The sequence below is a fragment of the Telopea speciosissima genome, chromosome 5 (genome assembly GCF_018873765.1).
Source record: "Telopea speciosissima isolate NSW1024214 ecotype Mountain lineage chromosome 5, Tspe_v1, whole genome shotgun sequence".
Lineage (NCBI taxonomy): Eukaryota > Viridiplantae > Streptophyta > Magnoliopsida > Proteales > Proteaceae > Telopea > Telopea speciosissima.
In genome coordinates, this window is record NC_057920.1 from 54,479,805 (window position 1) to 54,495,130 (window position 15,326).

At 39.2% G+C, this 15,326-nt stretch overlaps 1 protein-coding gene across 1 annotated transcript; it reads right to left on the minus strand.

Moving 5' to 3' along the window:
* Positions 1 to 1,792: 1,792 nt before the first annotated feature.
* Positions 1,793 to 6,962, minus strand: LOC122663084 (subtilisin-like protease SBT3.6). The gene is made up of 10 exons (XM_043858790.1): positions 6,924 to 6,962; positions 6,759 to 6,850; positions 6,369 to 6,466; positions 5,924 to 6,082; positions 5,134 to 5,786; positions 4,704 to 4,798; positions 4,372 to 4,611; positions 2,775 to 2,889; positions 2,480 to 2,666; positions 1,793 to 2,412 (listed from the first exon to the last, which is right to left on the minus strand). Exons 2-10 carry the CDS (start codon positions 6,833 to 6,835, stop codon positions 1,844 to 1,846), a joined length of 2,193 nt encoding a protein of 730 aa, XP_043714725.1. The 5' UTR covers positions 6,836 to 6,850; positions 6,924 to 6,962; the 3' UTR covers positions 1,793 to 1,843.
* Positions 6,963 to 15,326: the final 8,364 nt, after the last annotated feature.

Below are 15,326 nucleotides of genomic sequence, written 5' to 3' on the forward strand. Positions count from 1 at the left end.
AAACACGAGATCAGGGTTGGGTGTATTTGGGTTTGAGTTAACTCCGGGTTTAGTGATGGTTTGGTTAAGCTTGACCCGGGTTAGGTACTGGGTTTGGGTAACCATAGTTACTTCATGACTTCAAAGCAAGAGAATGCTTTAAAACCGTTGGATTGAAGCCTGCCATGTGTCGCATTTTGGAGGGGAAAATTACAAAAAATTACAGATCTAGAAATGGAGGGGGAAATTACAAGGAAAAAAGGCCATGATTGTCACAAGAGAAGTATGTTGAACGGGTGCTTGAAAGGTTCAACATGAAGGATGACAAGTCAATTAGCATACAACTTGAAAGTCACTCCAAGTTGAGCAAGAAGTAATGTCCCACTACTGAAGAAGAAAAGAAAATTATGGCAGCCATCCCTTACTCATCGATGTGCAAAGTCTGATTTATTCAATGGTATGTACAATTTCGGATATAGCTCATGTAGGTGGTGTTGTGAGAAGATTTCTATATAATCCAAGTAGAGAACATCGGGATGCAGTTAAATGGGTTATCAATTATTTGAAAGTACTTCCAAGTTGTCCTTGGGTTTTGGGGGTTCAAAATCAGTTATGGAAGGATAAGCAGATGCTGATATGGCAGGTTATCAAGCAAGTGATCTTGATCATAGAAAGTCTACTTTAGGATATTTTTTCATTTTTGTTGGGAGTGTTGTATCATGGCAGTCAAAATTTCAAAATATGTTGCAATTTCTACTACCAAAGTAGAGTATATTGCTACTACTGAAGCTGAAAAAGAGACGTTGTGGAAGCAAAAATTTCTTTAGGAGTTGGGGCTGAAACAAGAGAGATATGTACTTTATTATGATAGTCAGAGTGCTTTAGACTTAAGCAAGAATGCTACATATCATTCCTACACCAAGCACACTAATGTCAGATACTACTGGATACATGATGTGTTGGATTTGGGTCCTCTGTAGAGCGACATGTTGTGTAGCACACCATCCGACAGCCCGCAGTGCTCGGGCACTCAACCCAATACACAGGCGGGGTGTTAGGCTGCGTGTCCAAGCACTGTGGGCCATTGGATGTGCGCTAAACATCATATCGGGCTACAGAGGAGCCTAACGCACGCTGATGTGTTAGAGAAAATTTTGTTGCAGCTTCAGAAGAGTTACACAAATAAGAGTCCATCTGATATGATGACGAATGTTGTTTCTACGGGGAAACAAGAAATGTGCAGAGAGTTGGTTGCTATAGACTCCATGTGATAAGTCAAGGTTGGAGCTTTCCCTCCTCAAGGGTTTGAAGGGGATGTTTGTTGTATGTGGGCTCACATGAGTCCAAACCTATTTCAACAGGCCTATTCATGTGGTTGTTTAGTGGTCATGTAACCATGTTTTTTTTTATAAAAGGAAAAATGGAAAACAGAATTTTAAGGGTTGAACAAAAACTCAAATTTGAGTCGAATAAAAAAAAAAAACAGAGAGAAGGATTTTCTCTTTGGGAACTTATTCTTGGAGCTTTTCTCAAAGGCGAAGAAGAACTCAAGGAGGAAGAAGAAGAAGCAATGATAGGGTTTGTTGAATCTCAATAGGTTGATCAAGAATAGGGTTTCTTGGAGGATTACTTCAATCTTTGCGGCATTATCAATCATTGCATGAGCTGGTTGCCTTTACAAAGTTGGGGGCTCTCCATAGTTTATGAAAGCAGATTCTTATGGTGAAGTTGAAGATTTCTACAACATTACCAAGTGTACATTCTAATAAACTATCCTTACATTAATGAGAAAGATCCTTCTAGTTGTCAAACAGTACTAATCTTATTATCTCCCTCAACCCCTCTTTCCCAAGAAAAATACACTCTAAATATCCACAAATGATTCATACTCAATAACGCGAATAGCTAACGGAATCCTCACCAAATGTTGATTATCAGTCCAAGTTAGACTTCCAAATGAGTAATCCCCCAGCAACTTCTGAGTAGAAGTAAATGTCACTTTGAATGAAAGCATGGTGATGGATGAATTGAAGGATAGTGTCTGTGGTTCAACTTTCACTCTAACACCATGAGGAGATTCCACCAAAGCTTTGTAGAATGAATTGATAGACCCCACATTTGTCACAGTCCTAGTCACTGTCATGGTATTTTTAAGGTTTGGGATGGAGATAGAGGGGAGATTCAGGTCTAACTCAGAATACTTATTTTTTGAACAAGAGACTTCTCTTCCACTTATGTTGGTAATCTCTTTACTGGTGTAGCCCATAGAACAGAGGAACTCTATGTAGTTCTTCATTTTAGTATCATAAATAAGCCCTGGATCTGCCACTTTCTTGGGATTGACATGCCCTCCACCAATGTCGAAAGGGTCAGCTAGCTTGTGAGTATCTCCATGTGCCAATATTACTTGTCCATCTGTGCCAGTTTCTGAGGCTGCAATGTGTTCATGGATGAGTATGCTATTAAGTAAAAGTTAATCTCAAATGTTTATAGAACTTACCAGTAGTCACAATTGCTGATTTTATGGCTGCAGGTGACCAATCTTTGTGCAAAGACTTGATGAGGGCAGCTACTCCAGCCACATGAGGGCAGGCCATTGAGGTTCCACTGAGGAATTTATATCCATGACTGGTAAGTGTTTGTGGATATGCTGCTAAGATGTGCACTCCTGGTGCGGCTATATCAGGCTGCCAAGACAATTAATCTAACTTCAAAGAAGCAAAATACTACTTTTATTACTACCAAAGAATAATAATATCTTAGGTCTCTCTTAAAGGAGTTGAGCCTAAACATACCTTCAACACAGTTGGTGATAAAGAACTTGGTCCTCTGGATGAAAATAAGGCCACTCGTGGAGATACCCATTTCCCAACTACAGACTTTGTCTTACTAAGCTTCACAACTGATGACCTGTACTTGACAAATGGGACCAAACATCCTTAGTCAATGTGATTCCTCAATGTCCTAAATTAGAGTTAAAAAGAAAATAAATAATATTTTATACAAATTAATTAATATTTTACTGACTATTGTGAAATATATTCAACCAAGCCCAAACCATAAAAAGGGAGGCAAAAAAGAAAAAAAGAAAAAAAGAAAAAAAGAAAAAAATGATATCCTCTTCAAGCACTTCCATTCTCTTTCAAGCCCAAGAGCTCTCCTCTTGATGATCTAACATTTGGAGAGGATTCTTTCTCAAATATGTTTATTGAAAGGACATACGAAGAACAAATGATTGTGACTTCCACTACAATCCAATAGAAGCAACATGAAGAGATAAAGCATCTCTACTTCCGGTAAGAAAGTCTTGAGTGGGGAGCGACATGGTAAACGCTGCCCACCCAATAAAACTATGGCAAGAGATATGACGTTTAAACCAGACAATCGCATGCCAAAGGACAACAACAATCCTAGTCGATCCAGACTAAATTCCATGCCAAATAGGATGAAAATCAACCCGAATCAAAGATGACCGTCCACATAACGAGATACCCAATCCCAACCATCTTTCTTTGTATTTCGCAAAGAGTTCCTCGAGTTTCTGCCAATTACATAGGGGAAGGAACAGAGTAAATAGAAGACACCAAGATCGTCCTATCTAACCCAAATCAAAGTAAGTTTTGCCACTAAAAGTAGAACACCGGACACTACAAGGATGCTAATTTTCCACCGCCCCCTTTGGATTCCATGTGGGTGGTGCTCAGGTCCCAAGGACTTTTCTGGTGCAAGGACCCTGAACCAGACTCTATTATTGTTATGTGTTCTTTCATAAAAAGGGTCAGATCAAGGATTCTATTTTCTGAATAATTGATTGAGGTGGACCAAACAGCTGTGTCCAATATATATATGGTAATGATAATTTTTGGCAAAATGTTCTTTACATGGGGGCGCAGCCGTGCAGGCTACGCTTAGACACTTGGGGGTGGGCAAAATGATCATCTTGTCCCCTGAATGACAGACCCATGTGTCTAGGCACAAGATGCAATGCAACACAGAGAACATCTACCCTTTTTTTCTTAGTCTTCAATTGAGCAAACCTAATATAAATGATTAATAATAACAGCCCGCCGTCTATACTTAAACCACAATATTTTTTTTATTTTTTATTTTTTGGGGGACAGGAGGGGTATCCGACTTTAGGCCAACTAAATCCCCCCTTGGGCTCGTACATGACCCCCGTGCCATGCACGAACCGGGAGCTTCTGGACCCTAATGAGCCTCAAGCGAGTGATCCCAAGAAATTATCCAGCAGCGAAGGTTTAATCACGAGACCTCGCTTCCTGAGGCGGAGTCTCATGTCCCCTCCAAGCCAGCTGCGCTAACCCCTTGAGGTTAGAAGACCACAACATTTGCTGCTTAAAAAGAATGGGGAGCCATTCATTATCTCCTTACCTTGTCCTTGTGATGTAGGAAACTATGCTCGTCCCTATTTCATAATCTACTTTTATACAAGGAATGCCAATGCATGAAGGGAGGTATTCATTGTGAGGTTGTGTGTATATAAGGCCAACTCCTCCAGCTTTCACAACTGTATCATTTGCTTCACTAAAATACCCTTTAGATGGTTGTAAAAAACAAAGGACAACCTTTCCTGCCACTAATGTCTCATTCAGACTTCCTTTCTTGCAAACTCTGCAGGAAACCAAAAAGCAAAGTTGGGGGAAAAGTTTAAAAATTAAAATGAAGGTTGAAGGATAAAGGAGATATCAAAAACAAAATCTCACAATGCATCAGCTGCAGACACATTATCCATAGCCAGGTCTTCTGAGTAAACAATATCAGCCATTACTCTGTGCTTTACAGTTGATAGGGACTGGCCCTGCAACAAATATAGTCTTGGATAGTAAATATAACAGTTTTTCGTATGTAATTTTGTTTCGAGTTGAGAGTGATTATTTCTTCACAGATTGGGGTAAGACGGGTTATGTCCCCTTTGTTCTTCTTGATCTTATATCTTAATAAAGGGTTTTTGACAAATGCCCCCTGAAAATATCCATTTATCTAAATGCCCACTTACAATTTTAGAAAAATTGTAAGTGGGCATTTAGATAAATGGATATTTTCAGGGGGCATTTGTCAAAAACCCCTTAATAAAATTTAGGGGATTACCCCGGTCCTAGATAATATTCAAGCCAAAAAAAAAAAGCTTTAAAATAGTCTTCGGCACATTACCAGGAAAGGTTGGTTGTTTCCAGGTGTAATTTTAGTGAAGAAAGCCCTGTCAATGGTGGTGGCTGCAACAGTGATGATCCAAGGAGCTATATTTTTAACTGTATAAGAGTAAGGGCCTGAGTTTCCTGCCGAACAAACAACAGTTATCCCCTTTTCTACTGCATGAAATCCACCGATTGCAATTCCAGAATCAACATATGTTAGAGGCAATTGCAAAGCCCCTATAGACACAGATAAAATGTCTACTCCATCATGTATGGCCATGTCAAATGCCTTTAGTAAGGATGACTCTGGGCAATTAAGTCCACTCCAACAAGCCTTGTACATTGCTAGGTGAGCAAGAGGTGCACCTCCTCTAGCTAAACCGGTTCCTAACCCTTCATAGCTTGCATTTTCTACAAAACGACCTGCTGCTATGGAAGAACAGTGAGTGCCATGTCCCAATTTGTCCCTTGGGGACAAATAGTCTCCAAATCCAGTGGTGTTAACTCCTTTTAAGAACCAGCGAGCACCAATGAGTTTCTTATTGCAGTGGTTGGAATTGAAAGACTCTCCAGTTTGGCAAATTCCTTTCCAACGCGATGGAATTGGACTCATGTTATCATCGTTGAAGCTTTCTGACTCTGGCCAGATTCCTAAGGACGAGAAAGCCGTCATATTAAAAACAAAAATTTGAGGGAATTGTCTAGATTTACGAGATAATAAAATTAATTACAAAACAAGCTAGTAAGTTTGACTAATGAAAAAGAGCTCATAATAGAATTTAAGTTACCTGTGTCTATAACGCCAATAATAATTCCGTCCCCCATATGAGTTTTAGACAAAAGGTTACTTTGATACTCGTGTGAATCGAGCCCTAGAAAATCCCAGCTTCGGGTAGTATGGAGTTTATGAATGCGATTAGGGAACACTCGGACAACACCTGGAAAGTCTGCAATTTTATATAACTAGTATCCATTAGAAGAAGATTTCGTTCATTTTTCTTGATATTTCGAATCTCTTTGAGTTTTCTCTTTTCTTCCAGTAGGGTTTGTCTTCCCTACATTTTGTTTATTTGTATCCGTCTGGGTATGATTAGACGTTAAATACTTAATTGTATCTTTTCATTTTTTTCTAATTATAATCTTGCTAACCTTTAGCGAAAATAAAAAATCCATTACAAGAAGATGGGCAACAACTTTTCATGAATGTTGTTTCTTCTTCAAGTTTAAAGTTACCTGCAATTGCTTTTGCCTGGGAGTCACTCAAACTAGCTGCAAACCCAGAGAAGCCATGTTTATAGTGGTAGAGAATTGAATTCTTGGCAGCTTCTTTGCTTAAGAAAGAAAATCAGGAAAATTTTAATACTTTCGATACAATAATATTAATTATCAAGCATAATGAAGGGGATCAGGATCGTCACCAGGGAGCAGGGAATTGCCAGGGTGCTGCCAGCTGTTGGGCTGTGCTACACACATCCCTAGGCATGTGCCGAGATGTGTGTGGCACAGCTCAGCCGTTGGATGCCCCCTGACAGCACCCTGGGCGCACGCCTCCCTGGAGACGAGCTCAACTCTAATGAAGGAAGGGGGAGGGGGAGGGGAATAGAAAATATAGGCTAACAATACCTTCCAAGCAACTTGGCTAGCATGTTATGGTGAGACTTCACAGTGGCTGCTGGATTCTCATGCTGCTTTGCACCCATATACACTATGTACTCCTGATTTGGAAGCACTAATATGATAAATGATCTCTTCAGTTATTAAATACCAAAAGCATCAAAAGTTACTTACATTTGTTGTAGTCTCAGCAAATGTGAGAGAATTCCAGCAATGGAGATTGAGCAGGAAGAGAACAATGATGACGGTGAAGTAATGGTGTTCTGAAGAGGTAGTCATTAATTAGATATTGAATTTGAAAGTGAAAATCTAAAATGAAGCTTTGGTTAAGAGCTCGATGTTCAATTGGTCCCTTATTTATAACTAAGAGAAGGTGGATTTAGTGAGGAATTCTTCTAAGACACGGAAACAAATAGAAAAAATCTTATCTTAATTTATGGATCGAATTTGTGGTCATTTCTGTGACCTTACCTACTTACCAATCACTTATGTCGTTTTATGTTTTATTTTCCAAGTTCACAATGAATGTGCTAACAAAAGAATTTCATAATAGAAGATAGTAGAGTTGAGTCACATCAAAAGATATTTTTCTATTAAAGTTTTTAACCACCTCAATTTGTACAATTTAGGTTAACCATGTGTTTATATCTTTAGAAAAAACAACACTATAATCACAGAAATTACAGAACTAAATGGGATTACACAGGAAAATCCGAAGATTATACTGTTACAACAAACAACGTCCAGAATGATGATGTGCAGAAGAAAAACAAAAATAGAGATAAAGCATACAACGCACAACACAGAGATTTACGTGGTTCACCTCCAAGATGGAAGCTACGTCCATGACTGAGTAATAGAATAGATTTCACTATTTTCTCTAAAATATCACAAAACCCTCATAATCTTATCTCAAAGAGATAAGAAATCCCTAACCCCAGAAAGTACACAAATGCCTCTAACCCAAAAATTTGCCCAAAAAATCTGAGTTGGACCAAAATATAACACATGGAACAAAAATACTCATTTCGAAGATTTCAACGAGCTCAATACAACTCCAGCCTTTGGTTTGAAGCCCCATTATTTTTTGGTATTTTGGGATCGCTTCGAGAGTGAAAAGATCCTCCAAAAATCTCAATCATAACTTTTGGATCAAATCAGACTTCACAAACAACATATAGTCACTACCTTAAATAGTCAAGATCTCTTCTCGTAATATATGAGGGAAAAAGACGCAACTAAGGGTGTCTTCAAAAAGATAGACCCACTAAAAAACTTTTTGAATCTTTAATTTTAAAAACATTAAAAATCCCGACAAAACTCCATCCATTAATGTTGTCAATTCAGCCATCCGGACTCCAATTCGCAGCCCACGGTAATTCTCTACTTTGTGTTTTTTTTGCCCTAGCTTGCAGTCTAAAGTGATTACTACCACTGACCTAATACACATGTGGATAATGCTTTTCTTTGATTATTAAGGAGAATGAACTATTTTACAAAGTTCAAAAGCAAAAGAAGTTAAAATAGAGCAGTGATTCACGAGTGTAAGGCCGTAGTTAGGGTCTTTGAGGTCCCCACAGGAGAAGAAACTATTTTAAAAATTCCAAAAGTAAAAGGAAAAATAGAGCAGTGGTTCATGAGTAAGTCTCCAGTCAAAGTATTCTAGAAAATCCAAAAACAAAAGAAGGAAAAATAGAGCTAGTGATGCGACAGCTCATGAATAACAAGAACGAGTCACAATTTAGGTATTTGCACCAATTTGGGGAAAAAGATTTTATTCAACCGTGGCGGGGAACTGCACCTGTGCATCACCGTTAAACGATGACAAAAACAAGGGTAAGGTAGTCATTTCATAGGTGGGTCTCACTTGGGCCCCACATATGAAATGACCACATCCCCTGTATTTGGGGTGGGTTTTCGTGCTATACAATAGCCAAGTCCCCAATTTGGACGGTTTATCCACTAAATATAAGGGCTATAGCTGTAGTAAACAGATTTTTCTTTTTTTTACAGTGGTAAAATAAAATAGGGAAAACCCAGGGATAGAGACATCATCTCACGGTGCCTTGTGAGAGAGCATAGGAAACGCCACCAAATAGAGATCTTTTCTTCAAAAAAGCTAATAAGAGGAAATTCTAAGATTAGAAATTATTGAGTTTGGATTATCAAATTACTCATTTTTTTGTTCAACATGATTACACAATATTGGATTTGAATTTACAAAACTACCTAATGCAATGTTCTTTTAAAAGAACTATAAGTTTTTTACAATTTTACCCTTCACTGTCCTCCACCTTGTTGGATTTTAGGCCATGTTGACCTAACCCCGTGTGGAGATTGTTGGGTGTTGGGTTAAGTTGGATCCAAACTCCATCTTGATTGAGTAACATATGAGTTGGCAAACACTCTTAGAAAAGGAAACTTATTGGGTGAATATTGCATATTCAACCCAATATTTGATTCCCCTAGCAATGCATATCTTTCCTTGTGAAAAAAGATTAGATGGGCTAGCAATTGAGTCCAAATAGGAAGCTCAATAAGCCTTGCCTATGTGAGCTACCAAATTGGGAATGTGTGAGGGGCAATTCATATTTAGTTATGGGATTGCAAAATCACACACAAGGAATGCACTAGGCACCCTAAATGCTGGAGCTCTCTCTCCCCCTCCTAAATCCATTTTCTCCCTTCTCTCTTCTTTGGTGTTTGATCCTAGAAGAAATCAAGATGGTGTGTTCCTTGGTTTTTGGAGGAGATATACAACTTGATCATGTGGAAACGCAAAGCTTGCGTGGTGCGTGGAACGATCGAGAAAGGGCTATCATCGATTGGAGGTCTTGCATCTGTGAGGCTTAGGTAATAATCGATCCCTGCTTCGTTCAGTTATTTGAATGACTTCTCCATCGATATTGTGATCTTGTTTACGCTTCCGCTTCGATCGCACTTGCGATGCCTACAGTGGCATCAGAGCTTCTCTATCGATGGGGTTGTTTTCAATATTTTTTTTTCATTATTATGTGATGCTCTTAAATTTTATTCAAGTTTTTTTTTAAACAAAAAAATTAGGATGAGATGCATGCGCACAAGGGGGCTGCGGGCTTGCTGCCTGCACGCGCCCCACCTGCCGTACGCACCCCAGCCCCATGCCGCTCCATGCCCCCTCTGTCCGTGTACGCATGGTTGCCAGTCGCGTGCGTGCGTGGACAGCCTTGCTGCGTGCGGTGTTGCCTTGTGCCTTTGTGCACTTGGTTTCATAATTTTTCCTTTATTTTGCTATATTTTGTGTAGTAGTTTTTCATTATTAAAAAAATAAAAAAATTATGTTTTAGTTGTTGAAGGGAATTTCATTGGAGAAGATGGGTGGAGAGATTCCTCCCTTCACCCATCTTCCCCAATAGGCATAATGGTTTATTATAATTTTATAGTTATTAATTTTATTTTAAGCATGTATGTGATGGCTTTATGGGGGTATGTGTCATGACCATTATGACATAAATTGTCATGGTAATGGCTATGTGATGTACATGATCATAGTGACATTGGATTGTCATGGTAATGGTCATGTAATGCACATAACCATTATGACATAAATTGTCATGGTAATGGTTGCATGATGGATGCATTGGATGCACATGATCATAATGACTTGGATTGTCATGGAATGATGTTTTTATGTGTTTTTGGGCAATTTTCACATAAAATATTGGAATATTAATTTTTGAGCATCATATATGTAATTATGACCATGGTTATGGGATTTAAAAATTACATGCATTAGATGTATGTGTGTGCTAGGCATGGCATGGATGTGATTTTATATGTAATTTCCTTCTTTTCTCCAACCAGTCCAATTTTGGTGGACTGATTTCCTATTATGTAATTTTATTTATTTGGAAAGAATTGTAATAATTTTGGAATTAGTTTAAAATTATTCATTGTAACCGCTTAGAGATCGTGTTGAGATCGGGATCGTGTTTTTGGATCGTGGATCAAGGATTTTGCTGGTTCGTTGGAGAGAAGATTGAAGGAAGGACTTGCTCACTTGAAGTGTCCAAGATTTTTATAGTTTTTTGGATTTTTTTCCTGTAATAGATAGTTGTATATGCATTATCATACTATAATTGCCATGAGTGGGAGTAACATATGAGGCTATGATTGCTCCCATCCATCTTTTAATCAAAGTGAGTTTATTATGGTTATGAACTCATGTTGATTAAAAATGCTATTCCATAATCATTAGTGTTTTTATGTTTATAGTTTTCCTTAGATAGATGTGCTATTATGTTTATACATTGGATGTATATTTTATATGCGTTTTCGTTTTCCCTCATTTTTAATACAAGTGTGATATGGGAAATCCTGGTTGGTGGGATTCTTATGGCCTTCCTTAGTTTGTGAATGTAGAATTTTCATTGATCCACCATTGTAGATGCCGATAAGATAATATTTGGGTGAATTGGTGAAATTATTTGCACTCATCTCACATGTGATAGGTAGAGAATGTGGTCAGTGGTATATGTACTATGATAATAGGGATTAACCCACAAACACCATAGATCCCTCCAAAATTAAGGGTAAACACTTGACTTGAGCGTGTGTCAGCCGATAGGAATGGGCATGACACTTAGGTGGCCAAATTACATTGGAAGTCTAAGTGACAGACAGAATAGTCCACCCAACCAAGATGCGAATTATGAACTCCGATAGGCTAAGTCAGGAGCATGAGGGTTGGTAGTTTCCAATTCATGCCCTATAAGCTAGAGGGAAGTTTGGGGTGTGATTGACCATTGATTGTTCTTACCCCAGTTATTTCAATGGTTGTTGATCATGCTAATTGTTAATTTTTGTACATCATGTAGATTTAAATATGTCAACCCAAATGAACTATGCCGCCCTTATTAAAGACCATATTTTGACTGGCCCAAACTATGTTGACTAGAGGAGGAACATCAAGTTACTCCTGTCTGCAGAAGGTCTAATGTCTGTCCTGGACGAAGAAGAGCTTGAATTCCCTAATGAGGAGAACCCTGATTCTAAGCTGGCCTATGAGTTGTTTCGACAGAAAAACTCTAAGACAAAACTCCTCGTGCTGAGTTCTCTGGAGAAGACCATCGCTGATTCGGTCAAGGATCTGTACTTGACCAAGGACATGATGGAAGAGTTGAAGGAGATGTATTGGAGAGAAGAAAGGCATGCCCATCATCAACTGGTGACACTCCTCCATAGCACGAAGATGGTTCAAGGTACTCCGATTATTGATCATGTCATGAAAATGAGGAACTTCTTCCTAGAACCGGAGAACCTTGGGACATCCTTCAAGCTGAATTATAAGACGGATGTCATCTTCTACTCATTGCCTCAGGAGACCTACGGATCATCTATTGTTAATTATAACATGAACAAACTCTCCGTGGAACTCCCTGAGCTGGGCAACATGTTGCAAGAAGTGGAAGCTGCATCCAAGAAGCAGAAGGTGGAGGTCTTGACTATAGAGGACAAGTCTTCTTCCTCCAAGCCCAAGGGCAAGAAGAAGAAGAAGAAGGCTGACAAGGGCAAAAACCCTAAGGTTGGCAACAAAGGAATTCAGAAGAACAAGGGCAAGGGGACTTATTTCTATTGTAAGAAGGACGGACATTGGAAGAAGGAATGTCGTGCTTTCCTGGCTGCTCAGAAAAAGAAGCAAGAGAAACAGGAAGAAGGCATTTCTGAAACCTTGGTCCTTTATGAATCTAATTTGTCAGAGGAACCTATTAACACATGGTTGGTGGACTCGGGGTCTACCGCCCATATTTGTAACTTGTTGCAGGGGTTCAAGTTGACAAGAAGACTGAGTAAGAATGAAGTTCGTTTGCGAACGGGTACGGGTGCTGAGACCGTTGCTGAGGCCATTGGAGATTTTACTTTATTTTTCAGTAGTAGTACTTTAATTTTGAGAGATTGTTTTTATGTTCTTCATTTTAGGAGGAACATTATTTCTGTTAGTAGGCTTGTTAAGGATGGTTATACTTTCCTCTTTGATAATAAGTTAACTATTTGGTTGAATAATTCTTTTATTGCTTCTGGCCTACTGGATAACGGATTATATCTCTTAAAACCGGTACTAGAGGTGAATGAGATCTCCAATAGTTCTTTAAAAAGAAAATCAGCCCAAGATAATTCAACACATCTTTGGCACTTGAGGTTAGGTCATATTGGAGTAGAAAGGATAAACAGGTTGGTAAAGATGGGCCTTTGGAATCATTGAAAGTAGAACCTTATCCAACCTGTGAGTCATGTCTACAAGAAAAGATGACCAAAAAACCCTTCTCTAACAAGGGAAGAAGAGCCGAAGCAGTGTTAGAATTGATACACTCTGATGTATGTGGACCCATTAACGTTTAGGCGAGGTATGGTTACGAATACTTCATAACCTTCACTGATGACTACTCTCGCTATGGTTATATATACTTGATGCACCGCAAGTCGAAAACCTTTGACAAATTTAAGGAATTCCGAGCGAAGGTTGAAAAACAGTTGGGTAATGCATTAAATGCCTCCGATCTAATCGAGGAGGGGAGTGTTTATCAGATGAGTTCATGGACTATTTGAAAGAAGCTGGGATTATAACTCAGTTAACTACCCCAGGAACACCTCAACAGAACGGAGTTTTAGAAAGGAGGAACTGAACCTTATTGGACATGGTTCGGTCTATATTGAGTTATTCGGAACTGCCATTGAGTTTTTAGGGTTTCGCACTAGAAACTACCATCTATATACTGAACAGGGTACCAACAAAGTCTGTGACCAAAACACCTTTTGAGTTGTGGTATCGGCGTAAGCCTAGTCTTCAACATCTTAAGGTGTGGGGTTGCATAGCACATGTAAGGAAACAACAGACAGATAAGTTGGAATCCCGCATAGATAGATGCTATTTCTTGGGATACCCTAAGACTACAATAGGCTACTACTTCTATGACCCTGTTAATCAGAAAGTCATAGTTAGTAAGCATGCAACATTTCTTGAGGATGACATGATCTCACCAAGATCAAATCCAATGGTCATTAAAGAAGTAACTGATGACCAAGTACCCTCTGCGTCGAGAAAAATTTTAGTTGACGTTCCCACAGTTGAGCAACAGCCTCAAGAGCCTAGGAGGAGTAGGAGGTCTATCAGACCACCAACTCGTTTGAACCTTCTCATTGAGGAGGATCAAAAGGTGGAAGAATTCCACATGGTGTCTGATTGTTCAGACACAGATCCTTATACTTACGCTGAGGCTCTTAAGGATGTTGACTCGGTGAAATGGCAGGAAGCTATGCGCAGTGAAATAGATTCCATGGATTCTAACCATGTCTAGACTCTTGAAGATCTGTCAGAAGGGGTAAAACCCATTGGTTGTAAATGGATCTACAAGAGGAAGAGAGGTGTGGATGGAAAGGTGGAACGTTTCAAGGCAAGACTGGTGGTGAAGGGATACATTCAGAAAGAGGGTATTGACTATGATGAAACCTGCTCACCTGTAGCGATGATTAAATCCATTCGGATTCTATTTTCGATTGTTGCATACCATGATTATGAGATCTGGCAGATGGATGTACAGATCACTTTCCTTAACGGTTATCTTGATGAGGTCATATACATGAATCAGCCAGAGGGTTTTGTCTCCCTAGGGGAGGAAAATAAAGTATGATGATTGTTGAGGTCTATTTATGGACTAAAACAAGCTTTCAAATCATGGAATATCCATTTTGATCAAACTATCAAGGAATTTGAGTTTGAACAAAACATTGATGAACCATGTGTGTATAAAAAAATCTGTGGGGGTGTTGTCTATTTCCTTGTCCTATATGTGGATGATATATTGCTCATTGGGAATGATGTGGAGTTACTTTCATCTGTAAAGATGTGGTTATCCAAAATATTTTCAATGAAAGATCTGGGTGAAGGCAACTACATCCTAGGAATTAAGCTTGTGAGAGATCGCAAGAAGAGGATGTTGGGATTGTCACAATCCACCTACATTGACAAAGTGCTTGATAAGTTCAACATACAGGATTCGAAGAGAGGTAATGTGCCTCTCAGACATGGAATCGATTTATCCAAGTTATATGTCCTCAAACTCCTGAGGAAATTGAGACTATGAACAAAGTTCCTTATGCTTCGGCAGTAGGAAGTCTGATGTATGTCATGTTGTGTACCAGGCCGGATATTTGTCATGCAGTAGGGATTATGAGTCGATATCAATCCAATCCAGGACAAGAACATTGGACACCTGTCAAAGGGATCCTCAAGTACCTGAGGAGGACCAAAGATTACTTTCTTGTATATAGTTGTGATCAATTGTCAGTAGTTGGATATACGGATTCAGATTTCCAAACTGACAAGGATGACAGAAAGTCTACCTTTGGGATGGCCTTTATGATTGGTGGGGGTGCAGTGATTTGGAGGAGTGCCAAACAGAAGTCAACAGCTGACTCCATGAGTGAAGCTGAGTACTCAGTAGCTAGTGAAGCAGCCAAGGAAGGTGTCTGGCTCAAGAAATTTTTGACAGACCTAGGGGTGGTGCCTGAGCTAGTGGAGCAACCCATACAATTGTTATG

Coding starts and splice junctions, on each gene's coding strand:
- LOC122663084 (XM_043858790.1), bottom strand. CDS start 6,835: ATGGGTGCAAAGCAGCATGAGAATCCAGCAGCCACTGTGAAGTCTCAC. Junction 5,787..5,923: donor TATTGGCGTTATAGACACAG/GTAACTTAAATT, acceptor TCTCGTCCTTAG/GAATCTGGCCAGAGTCAGAA. Junction 2,413..2,479: donor ATCAGCAATTGTGACTACTG/GTAAGTTCTATA, acceptor AACACATTGCAG/CCTCAGAAACTGGCACAGAT.